We start from the raw sequence: 19450 nt of genomic DNA, 5'->3' as shown, positions 1-19450 counted from the left end.
CGTAGCCTCTCCCGGCCTCCTCTCCAGAGCTGGAACCACAGTGTCAGCAGCCCTGTCCCCCACTGCTGTGTCATCGTTTACTCTCTTTCAAGTGCCTGGCCCACAAACAGCGGCCCCCACGCAGCAGCCCAGAAGGCTTCCTTCCTGGGGCAGCAGGGCCGAGTCATTTGGAAACCTGTCTCTGATGAGCTCCGTGATCAAGGTGCTGATACGGCAGGTGGGCCTGCCTCACTGTGTCCCCAGTCACGGAGGTGAACGCGGTGGTGAGTTTCGTTGGCCCATCACCTCCGCCCTGGGCCCAGTTCACTTTCACTGCTGGAGACGAAGACGGAGATGGAGATGGTGCAGATGATTTGACAATGCCAGCTCACGGTCCTGCTTTGCGTTTCCTGCCTTTGCCTTTCAAGTTTGCTCTGTCCTGCCCGCCCCACTGTGAGTCATCCAAGGCCAGGCCCCTAACCTTACCCCCTCGCTGACCACAGTTCCTCTCTCTAGCCTCACATAGAGGCTCTGAGGCCGTGGACGTAGGGGAGATGAACTTTTTTAAAAAATTTTTATTGGAGTATAGTTGCTTTACGATGTTGTATTAGTTTCTGCTGTGCAGCAAAGTGAATCAGATATATGTATACATATATCCACTCTTTTTTAGATTTCCTTCCCATTTAGGCCACCACAGAGCACTGAGTAGAGCTCTCTGTGCTGTACAGTAGGTTCTCATTAGTATCAATAGTGTATATATGTCAATCCCAATCTCCCAATTCATCCCATCCACCCTTCCCCTCTTGGTGATCATAAGTTTGTTCTTTACACCTGGAGATGAACATTTTGCCACTTTACATCTGCTCTAGAACAAGCAGGCTAACTGCCCCACTGGGGGCCAGTTCATCTCTTGCTCCTTGGAGGGCAGAGCACTGGGTCTGGAGTCAGAACTGGCTGAACTTCCTTTTCTACTGGAAAGACTCATGCAACTCATGAGACCGGCTGAGCCTTGGTTTTCTCACAAATAAAAGAGGTGAAGAGGGGCTTCCCTGGTGGCATAGTGTTTAGAATCTGCCTGCCAAGGCAGGGGACATGGGTTCGAGCCCTGGTCCGGGAAGATTCCACATGCCACAGAGCAACTAAGCCCCTGTGTCACAACTATTGAGCCTGCGAGCCACAACTACTGAGCCCATGTGCCGCAACTACTGAAGCCTGCGCACCTAGAGCCCATGCTCCGCAACAAGAGAAGCCACTGCAATGAGAAGCCCGCGCACGGCAACGAAGAGTAGCCCCCACTCGCTGCGGCTAAAGCCTGCGCTCAGCAACGAAGACCCAACGCAGCCAAAAATAAATAAGAAAAATAAATAAATAAAATAAATAAATTTATAAAAGAAAAAGATAAGGAATAAAATGATTGAAAAGAGCAGAACATCAAAAAAAAAAAAAAAAAGAGGCGAAGAACTCCTTGCTGGCTTTTTCCACAGGCTTGAGATGAGGTCCTGCTGAGACAAAGCATGGGAAAGGACTTTACAAACTGTAAATTAATCTGGGAGTATAATGATTGTGGTTATTAGTTTGTGGAGATTGAGTTCACATTATTGTTCTCTCTCTGGGAATCCTGTTCCTTTTCTTCAGAACACTTACAGATTTTTATAAGTTATCATTACTGCTAAGCAAATAGTTGATTGGTTTACTGCCTACCTCCTCTCCAGAGTGTAAACTGTGATAGGGTGGGAGTCATGTGTAGGATTGTTTCTTATTATTTTTCCCAGCATCTGGTTCAGTGCTTGGAATGTAATGGAGGCTTAAGGAATAATTAAGTTATATGAGGACCCATTGCCCATCCTCATCAGAGACATCTGCAAGGCTAGTCTGTCTTGTTCACTGCTACACCCTGGCATGGAGTAGGCAATTAATAAGTGTTTTTTTGAAGTTGAAATGAACAAACTTCCTTTAATTCTATCTTCATTGTGAAGTTCTGTTGCTGAAGGATCTATCACGTTTCCCAGTTGCCCCATCTGTGATCCAAATGCCCAGAGAGGCTCTCTGTGCCTCTCAGAATCTACCTTCCCAGACTCTTGTCCTTGTCCCACATCTTCCTCTGCTCCAGTCCAGAAAAACTGCCCACCATCCTCTCCCCAAGATATGCTTGTACCACCTGCAGACCTCTGCTGGGGCTCAGTCATTCCCTGTTCCCTTCCCTCAAAGTCCTGTCTGAACTTCCTTCCTTTCCAAGCCCCTTTTAAAAGTGTGGTGTGTATGGGTGTGGGTTTGTGTGTGTGTGTTTAATAGCACTCTGTACCTATTGGAGTATTTCTATTTGGAAAAAAAGACTTTTACATACGTGATATTATTCAAGACAAACAGTAGCAACATTGGCAGTGCAGGCGTTTTACAAGTGTACAGATTAGGAAGCTAAGGCTCAGAGAAGTTTTATTTGTAATTTATGTACCCAGGGGTTGGACTTACTTGTGGATCCACGAAAGCAATTTGGTGGAGTGACTTCCACTGAAGAAAAAAAGAGAGACAGACAGACAGACAGGGACAGAGGCAGAGACAGAGGCAGAGACCCAGAGGGAGCGGGGGAGGAAGAAAGGAAGGGTAGAAAATATGAGTACGTCACACATACTAAGAATAAGTAAAGAATAAGTATTATTTGGGAAACGTGTGTGTGTGTGTGTGTACACATGCCAACGAGGCTGTGATGTAAGACCTATTTCATACTATGGGCCACGGTCAAAGTGACTGGGTTACACGGTGTGCTGAAGGTTAACCAGCAGAACTTAAGCTTCACCAATTATCATGGAGGCCGAGATGGACAAGAGAAGGGCCAGAGATGGGAGCCATGGTCTGAATTTCAGCTGGGCCAGCTTGGGGCCCAGGGAAGCCGGTGTTCTGGGGGAAAGCAGCTGTGGGTTGTGGTGCCGGTTGTGTGAGGTGAGTTGTTGTAGAGAAGCCTCAGCTGTGGCAGGGTTTGTGTGGAGAGGCCGAGAGTTTGCTGGCTGGCTTGGGCTGGGTCAGGGTCAGCTATCTCCGCGTACCAGTGCTGTGTAGCCCAGGGCAGTGGTTCTCAAAGTGTGCTTCCAAGGCCAGCAATATCAGCATCACCTGGTCACTTGTTAGGAGTTCGAATTCTCAGGTCCCACCCCAGACCTTGGGAATCAGAAAACCTGAGGGAGGGCCCAGTCATCTGTTTAACAAGCCCTCCAGGTGATTCTGAGGCATAACATTTGAGAACCACTTTCCTAAGGATGCCCTGTTTGGCATTCTGTGTTCGATGTGTCTTGGAATATCTAGGCAGGTCTGGCCTAAAAGCAGCCTTGTTGAAAAAACAGAAATGCTGGGCCTCCAGTCCAGGCCTTTTGCTATAAAACCTGGCTTTCTTTCCACTGTTTATATGGCGCATTCACGCACAGGATTATGTGTAAAGGAACGCTGGGTATATCCTTCCTACTCTGTGTGTCTTCCACACTGCTGGACTTGGTCCGCACTGGGTTCAAATACATGCGTGTATGTTGCTTTGAAAATGTTCTCAAGTTACATGTGTATATGAGTGTGCAGACTTGAGTACGTGGGTCTGTCCTGCCTTCTCTGCTGGACAGAGTCCTCCCAGGGCAGAGCCTGAATCCCACCTCCCTCGATATTCACATCACCCCTCTGGCTGGGGCTCAGCCGTACTCAGTATGCAAGCACCTGATCCAGGAACCTCACTCACTCTCTAATCTTGACCACACAACCCGCCCCAGGCCGGAGGTTCCCAGACACGCTCATGGCCCCTATAACCTTGAGGCAACCTTGATGCACCTCCCCAGCACCTGCAGCTCACTTCCTCCCCGCAGGACTCCTACCTGTTACCTAATGAGAGAGGAGCTATGCGTGGGTGCTGGCTCCAGCACTGAGAACCTTTACCACCCCACTTCCTGTGTTCATTTTTATTGTGCTTTTGGGTCACTGGTGACTGAGAAAGCTGTTAACACTTACAGCTACTTCCCACTACTGCCTGAAGCTCAGTTTCCACATGTGTGATAACGTGATAAAAATACCTAGCGCTTAAAGACTGTTCAGAGGACCATAGGAAGTGATGTGTGTGAAGAGCTTAGCGGTTCATGGCACATAGTAAGTGTCTGATAAAAAGCTCATAAAGGGTTTAGGCAGAGTTTTCCCCTCAGATAGCCAGGTAAGTGCCCGTCCTTTGCGAAACTGAATCTCTGAGAGAAGGTCATGTGGTCTGGTAGAGAGACCCCCGGGTTTGGCTTCAGACCCTGACTCTGCCATCACTCTCCCTGTACTCATGAGGGAGCATCTGAGCCTCTGTTTCCTCATCCTCCAGCCCCACCCCCCGCAAATTTGGCCATGGGTGATGCCAATACCTCCTGCATAACGAGTTTTGAGGATTAAATAGAGTTAAACCTGAAATTAAGTATAAAGATTAAGAAAAATGAAATATAAAAATTGTACGACTTTGTAGATTGGTAAATGCTATACGAATGTTATTGTTATTCTCTTATCCTAGAAAGATACCCAACACTTCCTTGGGCTGACTCTCTAGGTGGGGACCTGTGGAGCTCTGTTCTGAACAGCTGAGGAAGACCCAGAGAAAGAAGAGAACAAGATCTCTGTCCAGATCAGAGAGAGCGAGCACCCCAGGGTAGGGAAAGAATAGGGCAAAAACCCCAACCCTTTCCCTGCACCCCAAACACTCTGCAGAACCACTTAACTTTCCTGTGGAAGGTAGGAAATGAACTCCAAGACAAGTGACTGTATCTAGTATCTGAAATAAAGAGAAACTTAATTAACGCATGAACTCTGAAGCAAAATTACTGAGAAACATCCACCTGGGCTGATACTAAACCACCATCTTGCCTAAGGCAGACACAAATCTACCCTTGTCAGAACCACCAGTGGTCAGGCTTTTGATGAGAAGCCTGGAAAATAGCTCTGCCTCGGGTAGGCTGGCCATGGGGTAGGGATTGGGATCCCACACGGCAGAAATATAAACAAGTTGAAATAAAATGTGGGCTGCCTCCTCTGGAAATGTCCCCCTCACACACAGGTGGAACCCCTGTCATCTCATCCTTAAAGTCAAGGGGTCACAGGCTAGGCATTTCCCTCTCTATTCTGCGGGGCTAATCTGGCTTTATGGCTTTGAAGATCTTAAGATCATCTTTTCTACCAGAGGCAGTTACTCTCTGAACCTACTAAGGCAACATTAGAACTCATAGTCAGGTGGTATTTACCCATTTAGGGCAAACCCAGTTGACCATCAAAGGTCAGTGGCCGGGACAAGTGGGCCCTGGTAACCTGCAGTATGTCCCAGCATCTGGAGAGACAGGAAGGGGCATCTGAATGGGCCCACGATGCAAGAAGCACCAGGAAGTTAAGGGACTAGAGAGGAGTTCAGGTGACATCACAGGTTTCTCTTCTCCATAAAACCCAGGTCAGCCACTGAGAAGCTAGCAGATTCCTTGCTGCCCCCAGCATCATAGCTGCAACCACAGCCAAAGCCTGCTGCTGCACCTGAGGAGCCGTCCTGAGCCTCCTCCCAAACCCCTCTTCTGGACCTGCCACACATCAAGGTGAATGGACACCCACGGGAAGAATAAGAGAGGAGAAGGCCACGAGAGCAATTCCTACCTTTTCCAGTGTACACTCCAACCTCCTCCATCTTCTTGCTGCTGCCCACGCCCCCCATCATCATCATCATCAACACCACCATAACCACACCCATCACATCTTGAGTAATTCTTTCCACACCCTTTTTCATGCAGTCTTCATCATCTCCCACACCCCCTACCTTGCACCTTCCCCTCCAGGCATATCAGGTCACTCTATCCAAACCTTCAATGTCCAGCTCATGTCCTCCTTCTTCCATGAAGTCTTCTCTGACCTTTGAGAATAGTAGGTTTCTAATGGCATGAAGTAGGGTTCTGTTTTCGGCATTGTTCTGCCAATATTTTCCATCAAGACTTGGATAGACCCAAGGATAGCAGGCTTATCTAAGCTGGTATCACATCAACAGAGGACTGAATCAGGATTTCAAAAGTTTCCCCTTATAAGCTGAGATGACAGACTAGAACCATCAAAATGAAATTTGTTAAGCATGTTGTCAAGGGGAGTGGGAGCCCACAGGAAAGACCATTTTAATTACAGTTATATAAGTTTGGAACCTTGAACAAGGAAAATCTTATCTTCCTATATTTTGTCCTAGTCAGATTATATCTAGGCCATTAACCAGAAATCACCCAGAGGTCAAAGAATGGGTTGATTAAATCATACTGCATTAAAACATGATCTCTTGAAAGAAACAAATTTCTCACCCTTGGTGATGTTTGACTGATACTGGGTGACCATCTGATGAGGATGTAGTGACAGGAATCTTGAATTTGCTGGGGGTAGGGGAAGGGGGGAATGAGGATGGAATGGTTGCCCTTTCAAATTCCCTTCCAATTCCTACATGATTCTATATACTATATTCTTTCCTGATCAATGTCCTTAGAGTAGCAAAAGCTAAATTGAGTATATCAGTTGATTGAAAGGGTGGGGATGTTGGGGTGGGTGGGGCTGGAAGAATAGGGAGTACACAGGAAACACTGGGGCAGCTTCCTCCTGAAGGTTTCCAGACTGGAAGTGCAGAAGGGAACTCTGGCCCCTTTTCCTGAAATTCTTCCTCCTTGAAAGCTGTTGCTGAAGGCAGTGAATGGAGATTGAAGAAAGAAAGACCTCAACAGTACAAATACAGGCTGAAAACTCCTCAAGCTGTCGAAACCCAAGAAAGATGTATCTGTTGGGGTGAAGTGGGGGAGAGAAAAGGGGAAGATGAACATGGAGGAAAAGGAGAAGGAGGGCACTAGAAAGGGGAGAATCCCAGCCAATGGCCATTTAGCTGGAAGGGGAGGATGAGGTGGGGCAAGGAAAGAGCACGTCACGTGTGGGTGCCTCTGTGTGTGCACTCACTGTTTTTGTATCATTGTGGACTTCTCCTGGAAGAAAAAGCACGAAGATGAGACTTGGAGGGGAAGTCGATCAGTGTCTACATTGAGCTTCTTAAAGGTAGGGGTCCACAGACAGGGCAGAGGTGAGGGAAAGGAAAAGGGTTCCGTTGAGCCTGTAAGAGTAGCAGCCTGGTGGGATAGAGGAAACACTGAATATGGAGTCAGGAAGCCTGGGTTCAATCCTGGCTCTGCCGCTGGTTAGCTGTGTGTCCTGAGGACGTCACTCTGCCTCTCTGGGCCTCAGCGTCCTCCCATGTAAAAGTCTACTCTAGCTGGGTAGTCTATGACGTTAACCATTTATGTGCCAACCAAGTTAATTTATAGCTAGAACATCATTATTTTTGAGTCAGAAAATGACTCTTCTGTGACTATATTTTTGTGCTTGGTGATTTGGGTAATTTTGTTTTTGTCTTCCAGCACTGTTTTATTGTTGCTCCCTTTGAAAACTTCTAACCTATCTCTTCTGAACTTGAGCTAGAAAGGGAAGGGGTTTTGCCCCTGCCTGGGCAAAAGGATGATGCAAGTAGGGTATCCCAGTCTGCCTCGGACTGAGGGGTTTCCCAGGACAAGGGACTTTCAGCCCTGGGCACACTGGGGGCTGGGTTGCCCTAGTGGGGAGACAGATGAGGGTTTGGAGGCAGCTTGGAGGAGAGGGCCTGGAAGAGCTCACCTCCTGTTCCCCTTCTACGTGGAGTTTCCCTCAAAGCCCCCCAACCGATGTGGTGGTTTTCATTACAAGGCACAACTCCCTGTTGGGAGGCTGGTGGAGATACAGGGAGGAGAAGCGAGCGGCAGCCTTTAAACCAGTTACAAGCCCCAACGGAGACAACTATTGCCGGGAAAGAAGCTGAAATGCTTGACTAGCACTGATGCTGTGGGGATTTTCCCTTTTTCTTCAAAAAAACACAAAAGACCCAGTGGAAAAAAAAAAAAGTGATGAGTTGTGAGACAGGCCTCGGGTCCTACGCAGCCCCAGGAGACAGCACACAGTTCATTTGTTTAAATTTGCAGCTGACGGCTGCCACCTCTCTATAGTCACCAGGCGGAGAAGCTCTCAACATCAGGCAGTGGCCAGTCTGGTGACATACGGCTACAACCATGAACTACCCCCTAACCCTGGACATGGACTTCATGAACTACAACCTGGAGGACCTGGTGAGTAGGGACAGGTAGCTTATGGTCGCCCAGGAATTCTAAATATCCTGTGCCCGGGGCCCCAGGAAGAGGGGAAAGACGTGCAGTCCTCTCCCACTGCGGATCGGCAGAATCTAGACGGGCCCATTGGCGCCTGCCTTGTGAGGTTTGATTTCTCATTCCATGGAAAATAGAGCTGCTGCCTTCAATAGACATCCTTTATTTAGAGGGGATTGGAAGTATGGGTTCAGGTCCTGCATCCTCCCTGACACGCTCTAGGACCTAGAACAAGTCACTTTGCCTCTCCATCCTTCAATAGGGGCTCCTCTCCTCATCGGAGGAGAATACGGGGCTGGAATACGGGGTAGGTAGGAAAGTACTTTGGAGGTTTTCTTAATATCAGGAGGCTGGCATTGCTAGTTGACCAGTCAGTGTATGTTTATTCATCTCTTGCTATACGATTCTGTCATCGGGGCACGACATTCTCTCTTGGATAGAGAAGGTGAGAGCCTGGTCTTTGCACTTCAATAGCTCACGGACTAGCCAAGAAGAAAGAAAAAAACTACTCACCAGAAGCTCGTAGATTATGATTATGTGCTAAACCCAAGGAGATGGTCAGCAAGGGAGAGGACCCCAGTGGGCTGGGGTCAGGAGGTAGGGGGTGCCAAGCTGGTATCAAGTTAGTGGAAGAACTCGGTGTTAATCCTAGAAATGTCTTTGAGCACATTGTGGCCTCCCTCAGAGGCCTGGGCTCTCTAGAGATAAGGTATTTTTTGGTGGACTAAGAAAATAGTCCCCAGCGTCACTCTCTGCCACCCACCCAAGACTGTCCCGTGAAGCAGAGTAACCCAGTTGGCTTGGCTGTTACTGGGTCCCCAAAAGATGTATGTAAGGAGCAACTCAACCAGAGACCCAAGGCTCCTGTGTGAGGGCAGCAGAGTGTTGCTTGTAAGGATCTTTTAGAAACTTTCTTGTAGTCTTCACTCCCTTTCCCCCATGGCCAAGGGCACTGCTAGGAGAAGAACTTCTCTCTGAGCTAAATTCTGGGCTGGATCCTTTTCGAAAGGTCCAAACCTTTTCTCCTATACCTGCCAGCTCTCCTGGCCCTAAACTCACCCTGAGATGGTCTCCGACTCCCTCTAGCTCCCCTGACTGGAGTCTATAACTCCACCAACTGTGTTCCCAGACTTGCTTGGAAAAGTCTGCCTCTCACTTGCCCAGATCCCAAGACTTGGAAGCGTAAGCAGAACATGCGGAGGTGGGGGAAGGGATAATTACCCAAAGTCTGTCTTCTCAGATCCAACCCCCCGATAAAAGCAGAGCCAGAACCATCAGCCTAATCAGACCTGCTGCTTAATTTGTGGGACCCAATGCAAAATGAACATGCAGGGCCTCTGTTAAACATTTCAAGATAGAGACAGCAGAGCACTAAACCAAGCACAGGGCTCTTCTAAGTGCTGGGCCCTGCGTGACTGTACTGGTCTCACGTCCATAAAACTGGCCCTGAGTCCAACCAGACTAAAACCCAACAACCTTGACAAGGCAACGTGCTCCCACCCTGGCCCCCATCCCCGGCCCCTGGCCTCACCTGACTAGGTTACTGGGCATCTTCCTCTGCCCGAAGCTTCAAGCTGACCACGAGCCCTGACCCAGTTGGATATCACAGTAACCAACTCGAGACCTGGCCGGTTCTGGCTTCTGAGAAACCTCAAGAGTTCCCCTAACTGCACGCCTCACTCCACTGCGTGACCTACTAGAGACAGGTGGCGGCAGGGGGCAGGGAGACAGCGGGGCATGTCCCACATACCAAAGAAAACCTGCAGCCCAGGGACAGAGAGCGGTGACTCACTTCATGTAGCGCCTCAGATGAGTGGTCTCAGTCCAGGCATCCCTGCAGGCCTGAACCCCCTCCATCAGGGTCAGGCCAGGAGCCAGGAGTCCTAGGACCATCCGGGCCCTGAACCCGTCTTCAGCCAGCCCCCAGCACCTCATCCCGCCTGCACTCACCTCCCATATACTCTCTCTCCAGGGCTGTTGCCCCCTCAGAAGTACAGACCCTCTCTCTCCACCCACCGCCTCTCACAGCAGGACCTTGAGCAGTTTTGACAGTCTCCCTGACGGTATCTGCCAGCACAGGGGCCCTGGCATGGCAGGGCAGCAGAAGAATCTTGTATGCAGTAGCTTCTCAATAAGTATGTACTGATTTGTGCTGCTCTGCTGAGTGTCTCAACTCCCCATTTCTCTCTGGAGTTAGTCTCACTTCTATTGTTTTGCTTCCTATTCCTCTCCCTCTCCCGGTCCAAACCAAGTATCAGTTCAGTGTCCTAGAACACTGGGTTCTAGACTCCAATGCTGGGTTAAGAACTGGGGACTCTTGGCCATAAACCGAGTGTTGGGTATCCTGTCTTCCCTCCCTCCTCTTGCATTCTAAGATCAACTGTTTAAAATGTCCATTTTCTTGAGATAGATTGCTAATTCCCACAAACGGAGGATCCAAACAGAAAAACTCTAGATGGCTAAGTACCAGAAACTAGGAGCCAGGTCCCTGGGGTGGGCATGCCAGGGACCCATCCTGCTGGGAAGGCAGATCTAGGCAGACCTAGAAAAGCCTCTGTCCATAGGAACCTGGATCTGAAAGCATGCAGCCTCCTCTTGACAGACCTAGGACCTGGGGCACCTAAGGGGGTCAGTCATAAACTGCGCCTCCAGCCCCACCCTGCACACCAGCCAGGAGGGGAAGCTGCTATAGAGCAGGGTGAAGCTGGTCCAGCCCCAGGGCCTGGCTTCCCCTGACCCCTCCCCAGGGATGACCCCCACAAACTATGACTTCAGCGTGATCAGAGCATCACAGGACGCAAAGGCCATTCATAGGCACTGTCCCATTTCATCAAGGAGGTGTGAAGAAGAGGAACCAAAACCAGCTCAGGCTGTTTCTGGGGTTTACCTAGGGGGAAGGGAGGCTCACCCCCTCCCAAACCAGGTCAAAAATCCCAGAGGAACCCCAGTGGAAGAAGCCCCAACCGGGGGTGATTGGAAGGGTCAGAGATGAGGGCGAGAGCCAGGGCCAGCCTGGGGAGGGGTCAGTGTTGGGGCAAGTCTGGGCTCAGGCACACAGACCACAGTCTCCATCAGGAATTCTTGCCTTCAGTGAGGACACAGACTGTGGCTGATCCACTCCTCTGGCACAATGGCAGAAAAAGTGACCATGAATTTAGCACTGAGAATCGGGACACAAGAATGTGTATTCTTTCAGGAACAATGGGACAAAATATTTCAAATCAGTACTGACCCAGGAGATGGCTTCAAGAGGTTGCCGTACACACCTAAGAGACCTGTCTACCTGTCCCTCGGACTGTGTGGCTCTGTCCCCAAAGTGAAAATTGATCTGGGGTGCCAAGGGGGACCCCCTGAAACCTGAAGACTCAGTGCAGAGGTAGGGGTAGCTTAAAGTCTCCCCCCAGAACCACACCCAGAGTAGTGCCATGTTCCTAATGGCCAAAACCCTTGGGTGGAGACGGAAGAGGAGCCTGGCGGGCTCGCTCCTGAGGGGTGGGGACGGGGAGAGGGGGGAGATGTGACAAATGGCCAGCCGGAGTCTCAGATGGTCTTTGGGGGGTGTGGAACCTCTAAAGGAAGAGTGGGGAAGGGATAAAGTCCTCCGCCCTCGCCCCTCAGCCCAGCCTCCTTCCTCCAGACCCCCGCACCCCTCAAGCCACTGAAAGCTGGAGTGAGAGACACCCTGGCTGGTCCCACTCATGACTCCTGACTCTGGGTTGGGAATATCCAGCCAGGGACATAAAAGGAGCCGGAGCCTGTGTGTGTCCCCTATAGCCAGAGTGATGAACCGCGTCTGTGTGTAGACACCTCTTGCAGCTAGTATGACTCAGGCCCCTGGAGCCCTGGAGTTGGGCCTGGATGAGCCAAGCACTCAGCGGCCCTGCCTCCCTCCTGGGGGCTGAGAAGCAAGTCAGGCTGGGCCATTCACTCAGTGCGGGACAGACAGGCTGGAGAAGCAACGGCTCCCACCCAGGTGCTGAGCTAGATGAAGGAGACACTGAGAACCAGATCAGCGCAGGGCAGGGCATGGCAACCGGAGACTCGGAGCATCTGGGAGCTGTGAGCAAGGGGCATCTGAGGGCAGGGCCCAGCTTCCTTTCCAGAGCAGGAATCCCTTCCCACACACTGGGCCTCAAACATTCCTCTTCCTCCCAAGGGCCCCAACCCATGGTTGGACAGTTCTGCCTGTTAGAAGGTTCTTTCTCCTTTGACTGAAACACCCCCAATCCCAACCTCTGCCCATTTCTCCTGCTCTACCCTCTAGGACCTCACACAATAAGCCCATCCTGCCTTCTCGCCATGGGGGCTCTTTCCAGTCCTTGAAGGAGCCAGCTCTCCCGGACTCAAGTCTTCTCTTTCCTGGACACCACAGCCTAGGACCTGGAAACTTCCTCCCAGGGTGGGGATTTCCAGACCCCTTAACAGCTGGTCACGCTTGTCCAGCCCAAACAAACTGGGTTGGTGGCAGGTGCCCACCTACAGGTTTCTGTTCACCTAGATAAGGTAACAGAGCCCTGCTGGCAGCCACGTCACCCTGTTGACTCATCTGAAGCTTGCAGTCAACAAACTCTCGGGTCTTTTTCGCATAAACAGTTGTTAGGTCAGGTCTTCTCCAACCTGTCCCTGAAGAGTTGAAGTTTTAAACCCCATCTAGGTCTCTACACTTTTCTTTATCAATTCCATCTGGTCAGTTTGCTCCTGTAGTTCCAGGTTGTAGAGAACTCTGCACTGTCTGAAAGCCTCCCCCAGCCGTATCACCCAAAACAGGGCTGAGAGAGAAAAAGAGGAGAGGATCCAGGACAGACCCCCGAGGAAGGTCCTAGACACCGGCTGCCCACCTGCTGACACAGAGCCCCATCAGCAAACGTTCGTTGAGCTTCACACCGGCCAGTGCAGGGCAGTGAGACAGCCTCATTCTTTGAAGTCAGATGGGGCTTGGAGGACTTAATTATCCAGGGAGGGGCCTGGGTCCCACAGAGGCTCCTGAGGAAGGAAAGAAGGGAGGGGCAGAGGGGCGGAGTGGGGGTAGGAGGAGTAATATTTGTAATTCCAAGCACTTTGATCTCTCCCCCCATCCTCCCTTCTCCTGGCACCTCAATACCAGGACACAGAATGTTCTAGTCCCCACTCCTGCCCTCTCCGCAGCTTCATCCCGGTCATCGTGTTTTCTTGCTTTCTTTGAGGCCTGGGTCCCTGGCCTCTGTTAGGCTACTGTCCACTGGGTACCTGCTTATGCCACATGCTGTCATGGCCCCAGCAGTCACATGTCTGAGTCTATACAGGGTCATGCTGCCGTCAGAGTGTGTGTGTGCCTGAGGGCCGTGGCTTCCTGCAGCTTCTCATAGCAAAGAATGAGTGAGCGCTCGGCCAGATGGCCCACCCTGAGCTCCCTCTGGGTGTGAGTCTTGGGGGGCTCCCTTCCGTGCCCACTCCCCACAGCATTCAGGATTCCTGATTCCTAACTTCCCACTGGGCCAGAGCTGACCTTGCTCGATTACCTCTCTCCATGATTTGAGGAAGGGCAGGTGTGCCGGATCCCCCGGCTGTGGGAAGTGGCTTTAACACGTGCCACTCCCGAGCCCCCAGGATGTCTGTTTGACACCTCCTGCTGAGGGGCATCGCCATCTCTCAGCACTCCTCAAACCAGCTTCCTCCGTCCTCTCCTCTCTGCCTGAGCGCTCTGCCGAACAACGACCTCTTGGCAAGAAGGGAAAGACAGTCCCCCACTCCCAACCCTCCTCTAAACCTGGGTTCTCAGGAGATGGGGGCTCTGGGGTCCTAGGGACTTGTCTCTCTGTGTTGACTTTAAATGAGCAGCAAACCAATCAACCTGAATGCTTTAGAGGGCAGGTCTTGAGTGGTTCTGGACCAGACAGGCTGGCTGCACCTAAGCCCTCCGCTGGGCAGCGGGACGGCCAGGCTCCCACCGCGAGGTAGACGGAGTCCAGCCCCGCTGACTGCACCAAACCCTGCGTCTCCTCTCCTTCTGTCTCAGTTGCTTTGCTCTGCATGAAAACAGCTCATCTCACTGCTTTCCCCTTTAACTCCTGCTGAATTCCAGGAGGAGTCAAATGGTTGTATTCAATGACGATGTTGGAAATGACTCCCGATACGGATAGAGAGCCCAAGATAGGCTCTAGGCTGTCAAGAGCATTGGGAAGAGGCAAAAACTGAAGAAGGGTGAGAAGGAGTGTCTGAGTCTGCTGAGGCACAGGGAGGAACTTCCCCAGAGTCCCAGAATACGAGGTCCCCTGGCCTTATCTGGGAAACTGCTCTCCAAGCAGTGTAGCACACATCTGCAGCATGTCTGCCATGTGTAAAACACATGGCCTTGTAAGGGAGACACAGGAGACCTGCCCCTGGGAACTCACCATCCAATGAGGCCACTGACATCCCAACCCTGAGTGAGGTAATAAAGGCACACGTGATGGAAGAAGAGAGAATATAATTCCAAGCAGAAAAGTTAGGAAGGACATAGGAAGGTGGGATTGAGTGGGGCCTTGAAGGAAGCATAGCAGTAGGCAGACTTGGGAAGAAAGGACTGCTGGGCGAAAGGAAGAGTTTAGAGACAGGATTGTATCAGCGTGACGGGGGCAGGCAGCCAGGAGAATGATAAACCTGAAGGAGAGGGATAAAGCGATAAAGTGGAAGAGAAAGTTTGAAAGGTCAGGGGAATATACAGTTTGCAAAAATGTAAAGGCCATGTAGAGGAGTTTAGACCTCACCCTGCAAGTCCATGGTCTTCCAGTGAAAGCAGAACCATTTTCTTATACAAAAGCATATGTGTGAAACACCACGCGAGACAAGGGTGTCTGGTTTAAAGACGGGAGGACCAGAGGCTCGCTCCCTTCCCGCCCCCACCCCCAACCCCAGTAAAACCTGCAAAGAAAGTCCATGGACTTATGCTGTATGAGAGGCCCCACAACTAGTTCTGAAATTTAGTAATGTATGGTAAACATCTCTTCCTAAGAGAACGTGCAGGTAAACCTCACTTCTTTTTGAGCGCTGCATTGTATTCTGCTGTGTGAATGCACTGAGGTTGGCTTCTTCCAATCTTCCATTGATGAACTTGATCCCAAACATGACTTTTCCTTATAATTGGCTTTGCTATTAAATATGACTAACACAACATTTTAAATCAACTCTACTCCAATAAAATTTTTTTTAAATTCTATGAAACTGGAAAAAAAAAAAAAAAGGTAAAGACAAAAAGAAAAGAAAACCACTGCTTAGAGGTAACAGGGAACCAGTAAAAGATTTTAAGCAGGACACTGATGTGATGGTATTCGTGGGTTGAAAAACATCCTGTCCTCTGTGTAGGAGATGGATAAGAGTGGAGAAGTCGGTGAGAATGGGACCCATGGGGAGACAGTAGTCCTGTGCCCAGTAATGGGGAGAGCATTAGGGTGAAGAAGGGCTAGACTGGGGCTATGGCAGAGGGATGCTGGGGTCGGGCGAGCCTATGACTCTGCCACTGCACTAATGTATCCTCCCACCCGCTACTCCCAGAGCCACCTGTCCCAGGAACCAGAAGGAAAGGCCCAGGTTGGGGAATGGGTCTTCCCACCATTGAGAGCAAGTGTATGACCCACAACTGGGGCCCTGGGTAGCAGTACAACCACCCCCTGCTTGTGTGGGACCCTCGCTCTCCAGGAAGGAGGGCAGGGTGGGACCACCCTGAGCCTGGGTGCCCGGTACCCTCTCCCATCCTCTCTCTCCCTGGGGCTCATCGTTTACAGAAGTGCCTTTTTGAACCCACATAAGCTGGTTATAATTGGTTTTGAAATGCTGTGGAGAGGGGGCTGGTTAGGGGAGGGGGTGGGAGGAACAGAGCTGGGAAGTGCGGAGCAGGTGCAGGGGGACAGCTGTGAGTGAAAGGTATGAAAACAGGCACCCTGCCTTCCTTTGCGGTTAGCTGGGTAAACAACCTGAGTGCTGGGGTGGGGAGGGGTGGGGGGAGGAGGAGGAGGCAAGGGAGGAGTGAGCTTCCGGAGACAGAGCGGGCACATCCCCTTCACTTGGAAACCTCCCCCCCTCCTCCCCTCCCCACCCCCCTCGAGGAGAAGGGAGCAGAGTGAGGCGTTTGCTGGGGATGGGGAGTAGCAGGCAGGGCAGGCAGGCAGTGCTGCGTAGTGGTGGAAGTTACATCAGCGCGGGTTCAAGCAGACCTGATCTCTGGCAAGACATGGGTGAAACAGGAATACCACATACCTTGAGCTTGCTGTGCCGACTAAACAAAAAAGAGGCTCTTACTGCAATTTCAGATATAATGAAGGAACAAGGGGACAAACTGAGAGCAAGCCAGCAGGCCATATCAGCATCCACCCCTTCAGCAGGATCCTAGGTCTTAGTGCCCTCTGTTCTGTTCAGAATTGGAAGCGGTGGCTCTTTGTCCCAACCAGATCCATTCCCCCAAATGGAAGCTTTGATTCCAGCCCCTGCGGCTGCATCCTTCCACACCTGAGGACTCGCAAACGAGAAATGACTTACAGGTGCCCAGCCCTTCAGAGTTTATGAAGCACATCCACACCATATATCTCCTTACATCTTTGTCACTACCCAGTGAGGGATGTTTACAGACGAAAACTGAAGTTGGAAAAGGCAACGTGATTTGTTTGAGGAACACAAAGGGAAACTGGGATTTGGTCCGTGGGCAGACTGGGAGTGCAGGGACAAAAGCAGTTAGCCTGGGGGGATAGGATTACTCTACCAGGGGGTCTGGGTTCCTCTCTGAGAGGAAAGACTGGTTCTCAGTTCCCACCCTCCTGTCTCCTTGCCCTTGCAGTACAAGGAATTAGGCAGCTACAATGACAGTACGGAGACCCACACAATGGAAAATCACCTCTGCTCCACAGTTGAGGGGCCCCTGCTGACCTCCTTCAAGGCCGTGTTCGTGCCCGTGGCCTATGGGCTCATCTTCCTCCTGGGCATGATGGGCAACATCCTGGTGCTGGTGATCCTGGAGCGGCACCGGCAAACGCGCAGCTCAACCGAGACCTTCCTGTTCCACCTGGCGGTGGCCGACCTCCTGCTGGTCTTCATCCTGCCCTTTGCTGTGGCCGAGGGCTCCGTGGGCTGGGTCCTGGGCAGCTTCCTCTGCAAAACCGTGATTTCTCTGCACAAGATCAACTTCTACTGCAGCAGCCTGCTCCTGGCCTGCATCGCCGTGGACCGCTACCTGGCCATCGTCCACGCCGTCCACGCCTACCGCCACCGCCGCCTCCTCTCCATCCACATCACCTGTGCAACCATCTGGCTGGCGGGCGTCTTCTTCGCCTTGCCAGAGATCCTTTTCGCCAAGGTCAGTCAACCCCATTACAACGACTCTCTGCCACGCTGCACCTTCCCCCAAGAGAACCAGGCCGAAACCAATGCCTGGTTCACCTCCCGCTTTCTCTATCACATCGGAGGATTCCTGCTGCCAATGCTGGTGATGACCTGGTGCTATGTCGGGGTGGTGCACAGGCTGTGCCAGGCCCAGCGGCGTCCTCAGCGGCAGAAGGCGGTCAGGGTGGCCATCCTTGTGACAAGTGTCTTCTTTCTCTGCTGGTCACCCTACCACGTCGTTATCTTCCTGGACACCCTGACGAGGCTGAAGGCCCTGGGCAGTAGCTGTGAGTTCAATGGCTATCTCTCCGTGGCCATCACCATGAGTGAGTTCCTGGGCCTGGCCCACTGCTGCCTCAATCCCATGCTCTACACGTTTGCTGGCGTGAAGTTCCGCAGTGACCTGTCGCGGCTTCTGACCAAGCTGGGCTGTGCCGGCCCTGCCTCTCTTTGCCAGTTCTTCCCTAGTTGGCGCAAGAGCAGCCTCTCGGAGTCAGAGAATGCCACCTCCCTCACCACCTTCTAGGTCCTAGCCCCCCTTTGTTTCTGCTTTCCTTGGGGCAGGCAGTGATGCTCGAACTCCTTCCAACAGGATCTGGGATCTTAAGAGCTCGCTTGGCCAGTGTCCTCATATGGGGCAGCTGGAGGAACCAACCCCTCTTTCTGGGACATCCCCGCCAGCTCTTCTCCCAGCCCCGGGTCTAGGCTGGGGTGCAGGGAGGGGAAAGCAGCCCAAGGGCAAAGCAGAGGATACCTGTGCTCATCTGCATCACTTTGGGCTGAGAGGACCACATTTACCTTCTCTCATCCTAACCATCTAAAGCTCAAGAAACAAATTTTACTTCTGCCCCTGTCAATAGGGAAAGTCATTCCCCTTCCAGAATGTACTCCATCATCTTATGGACCACCGACCTCCACAACCACCCACCTCTCCTCCCAGCTCACCTGCCAAAAGTAACAAGCGGCTGAGCACCAGGGGACGGATGGAGGTTAAGGCTGAGGAAAGGCCAGCTGGCAACAGACTGGGGCCTTAACATGTCTCAGTGCCTAACAAGCACGGACATTCTTTCAGGTCACCAGCCCTGCAGCATCTTGACCAAGCAGGAAGCTCAGGATGACCCGGTCCAGGTGGCTGCCCCTGGCTCTGACCAAAATGGCACCGGGCCAGCCCCACGTCACTGGGCCCTGGGAGGTCTGCAGCCTGAGGCAGACTCCAGGCGCCCTCAGAGACCAGCCAGCATCCTAGAGAAGGACTAAGGTCAGCAGAGAGGAGCCCAACCAAGGGAAGGAAAGATTCTCCTTCCCCAGCTCCAAGAATGAACAAGTATTAACCAAAGCCAGCTGTCTTCTCTGCCCAGGGTGGAGAGCTCCCAGGGTGGGCCAGGGGCAGCAGGGCCCAGGGCCCTGGTGGGTCTGGGCACCGACAGGGAAGGGGACAGACGCGTTCTTCCCTGTCCCTCTCCCCGCAAACTACACAGCCAGGGGAAACTCCTGGAGCCACAAGAGAGAATCTGACCACGGAGCAGAGATGGAGACCTCCTGAGGAAAGAGACAGACCTAAGGGGTCCCTGGGGGTCATCTCATCCAGCCCCCTGCCTGCAGGCCAGGCCATCTCTCTGGGCCTCAGCAAGAGCCGCAAGGCATCCCTTTGGGCTGGGCAGTGTGACAAGCAGGCCTAGGCAGGGAAGTCCCCAGGCTCCAGGAAGCTGGGCCCTGCCCCGAGAGGATACCACTCACATGGAACCACAGGAAGCTGCTCTGCGCCCGCCTGCCCCCTGGCCGGGGAGGGCTCTCCCTGCCTCCTCCCCAGCCTCTGGTCTGCCTAGAATGAGACATCAGGGACCCCTGTAGTTGCTGAGGGCACACATCGGTTGCCCAAGCCCACTCAAGTCAGTCAGCCAAGGTCCCTAAGAGGCTCCCGCAGGGGAGATCAGAGCTGTGACCCAGGGGACTAGGTCTTC

At 51.9% G+C, this 19450-nt stretch overlaps 1 protein-coding gene across 1 annotated transcript; it reads left to right on the top strand.

Moving 5' to 3' along the window:
• Positions 1–536: 536 nt before the first annotated feature.
• CXCR5 (C-X-C motif chemokine receptor 5) lies at positions 537–19442 on the top strand. Its single transcript, XM_082411214.1, has 2 exons — positions 537–8126; positions 16948–19442. Exons 1-2 carry the CDS (start codon positions 8070–8072, stop codon positions 18013–18015), a joined length of 1125 nt encoding a protein of 374 aa, XP_082267340.1. The 5' UTR covers positions 537–8069; the 3' UTR covers positions 18016–19442.
• The last annotated feature ends 8 nt before the right edge of the window (positions 19443–19450 follow it).

This window comes from Balaenoptera physalus (assembly GCF_965194825.1).
Source record: "Balaenoptera physalus genome assembly, chromosome: 10".
NCBI classification, from domain to species: domain Eukaryota; kingdom Metazoa; phylum Chordata; class Mammalia; order Artiodactyla; family Balaenopteridae; genus Balaenoptera; species Balaenoptera physalus.
The sequence above is the reverse complement of the archived record's forward strand: the minus strand, read 5'-3'. Positions and strand labels throughout refer to the sequence as shown.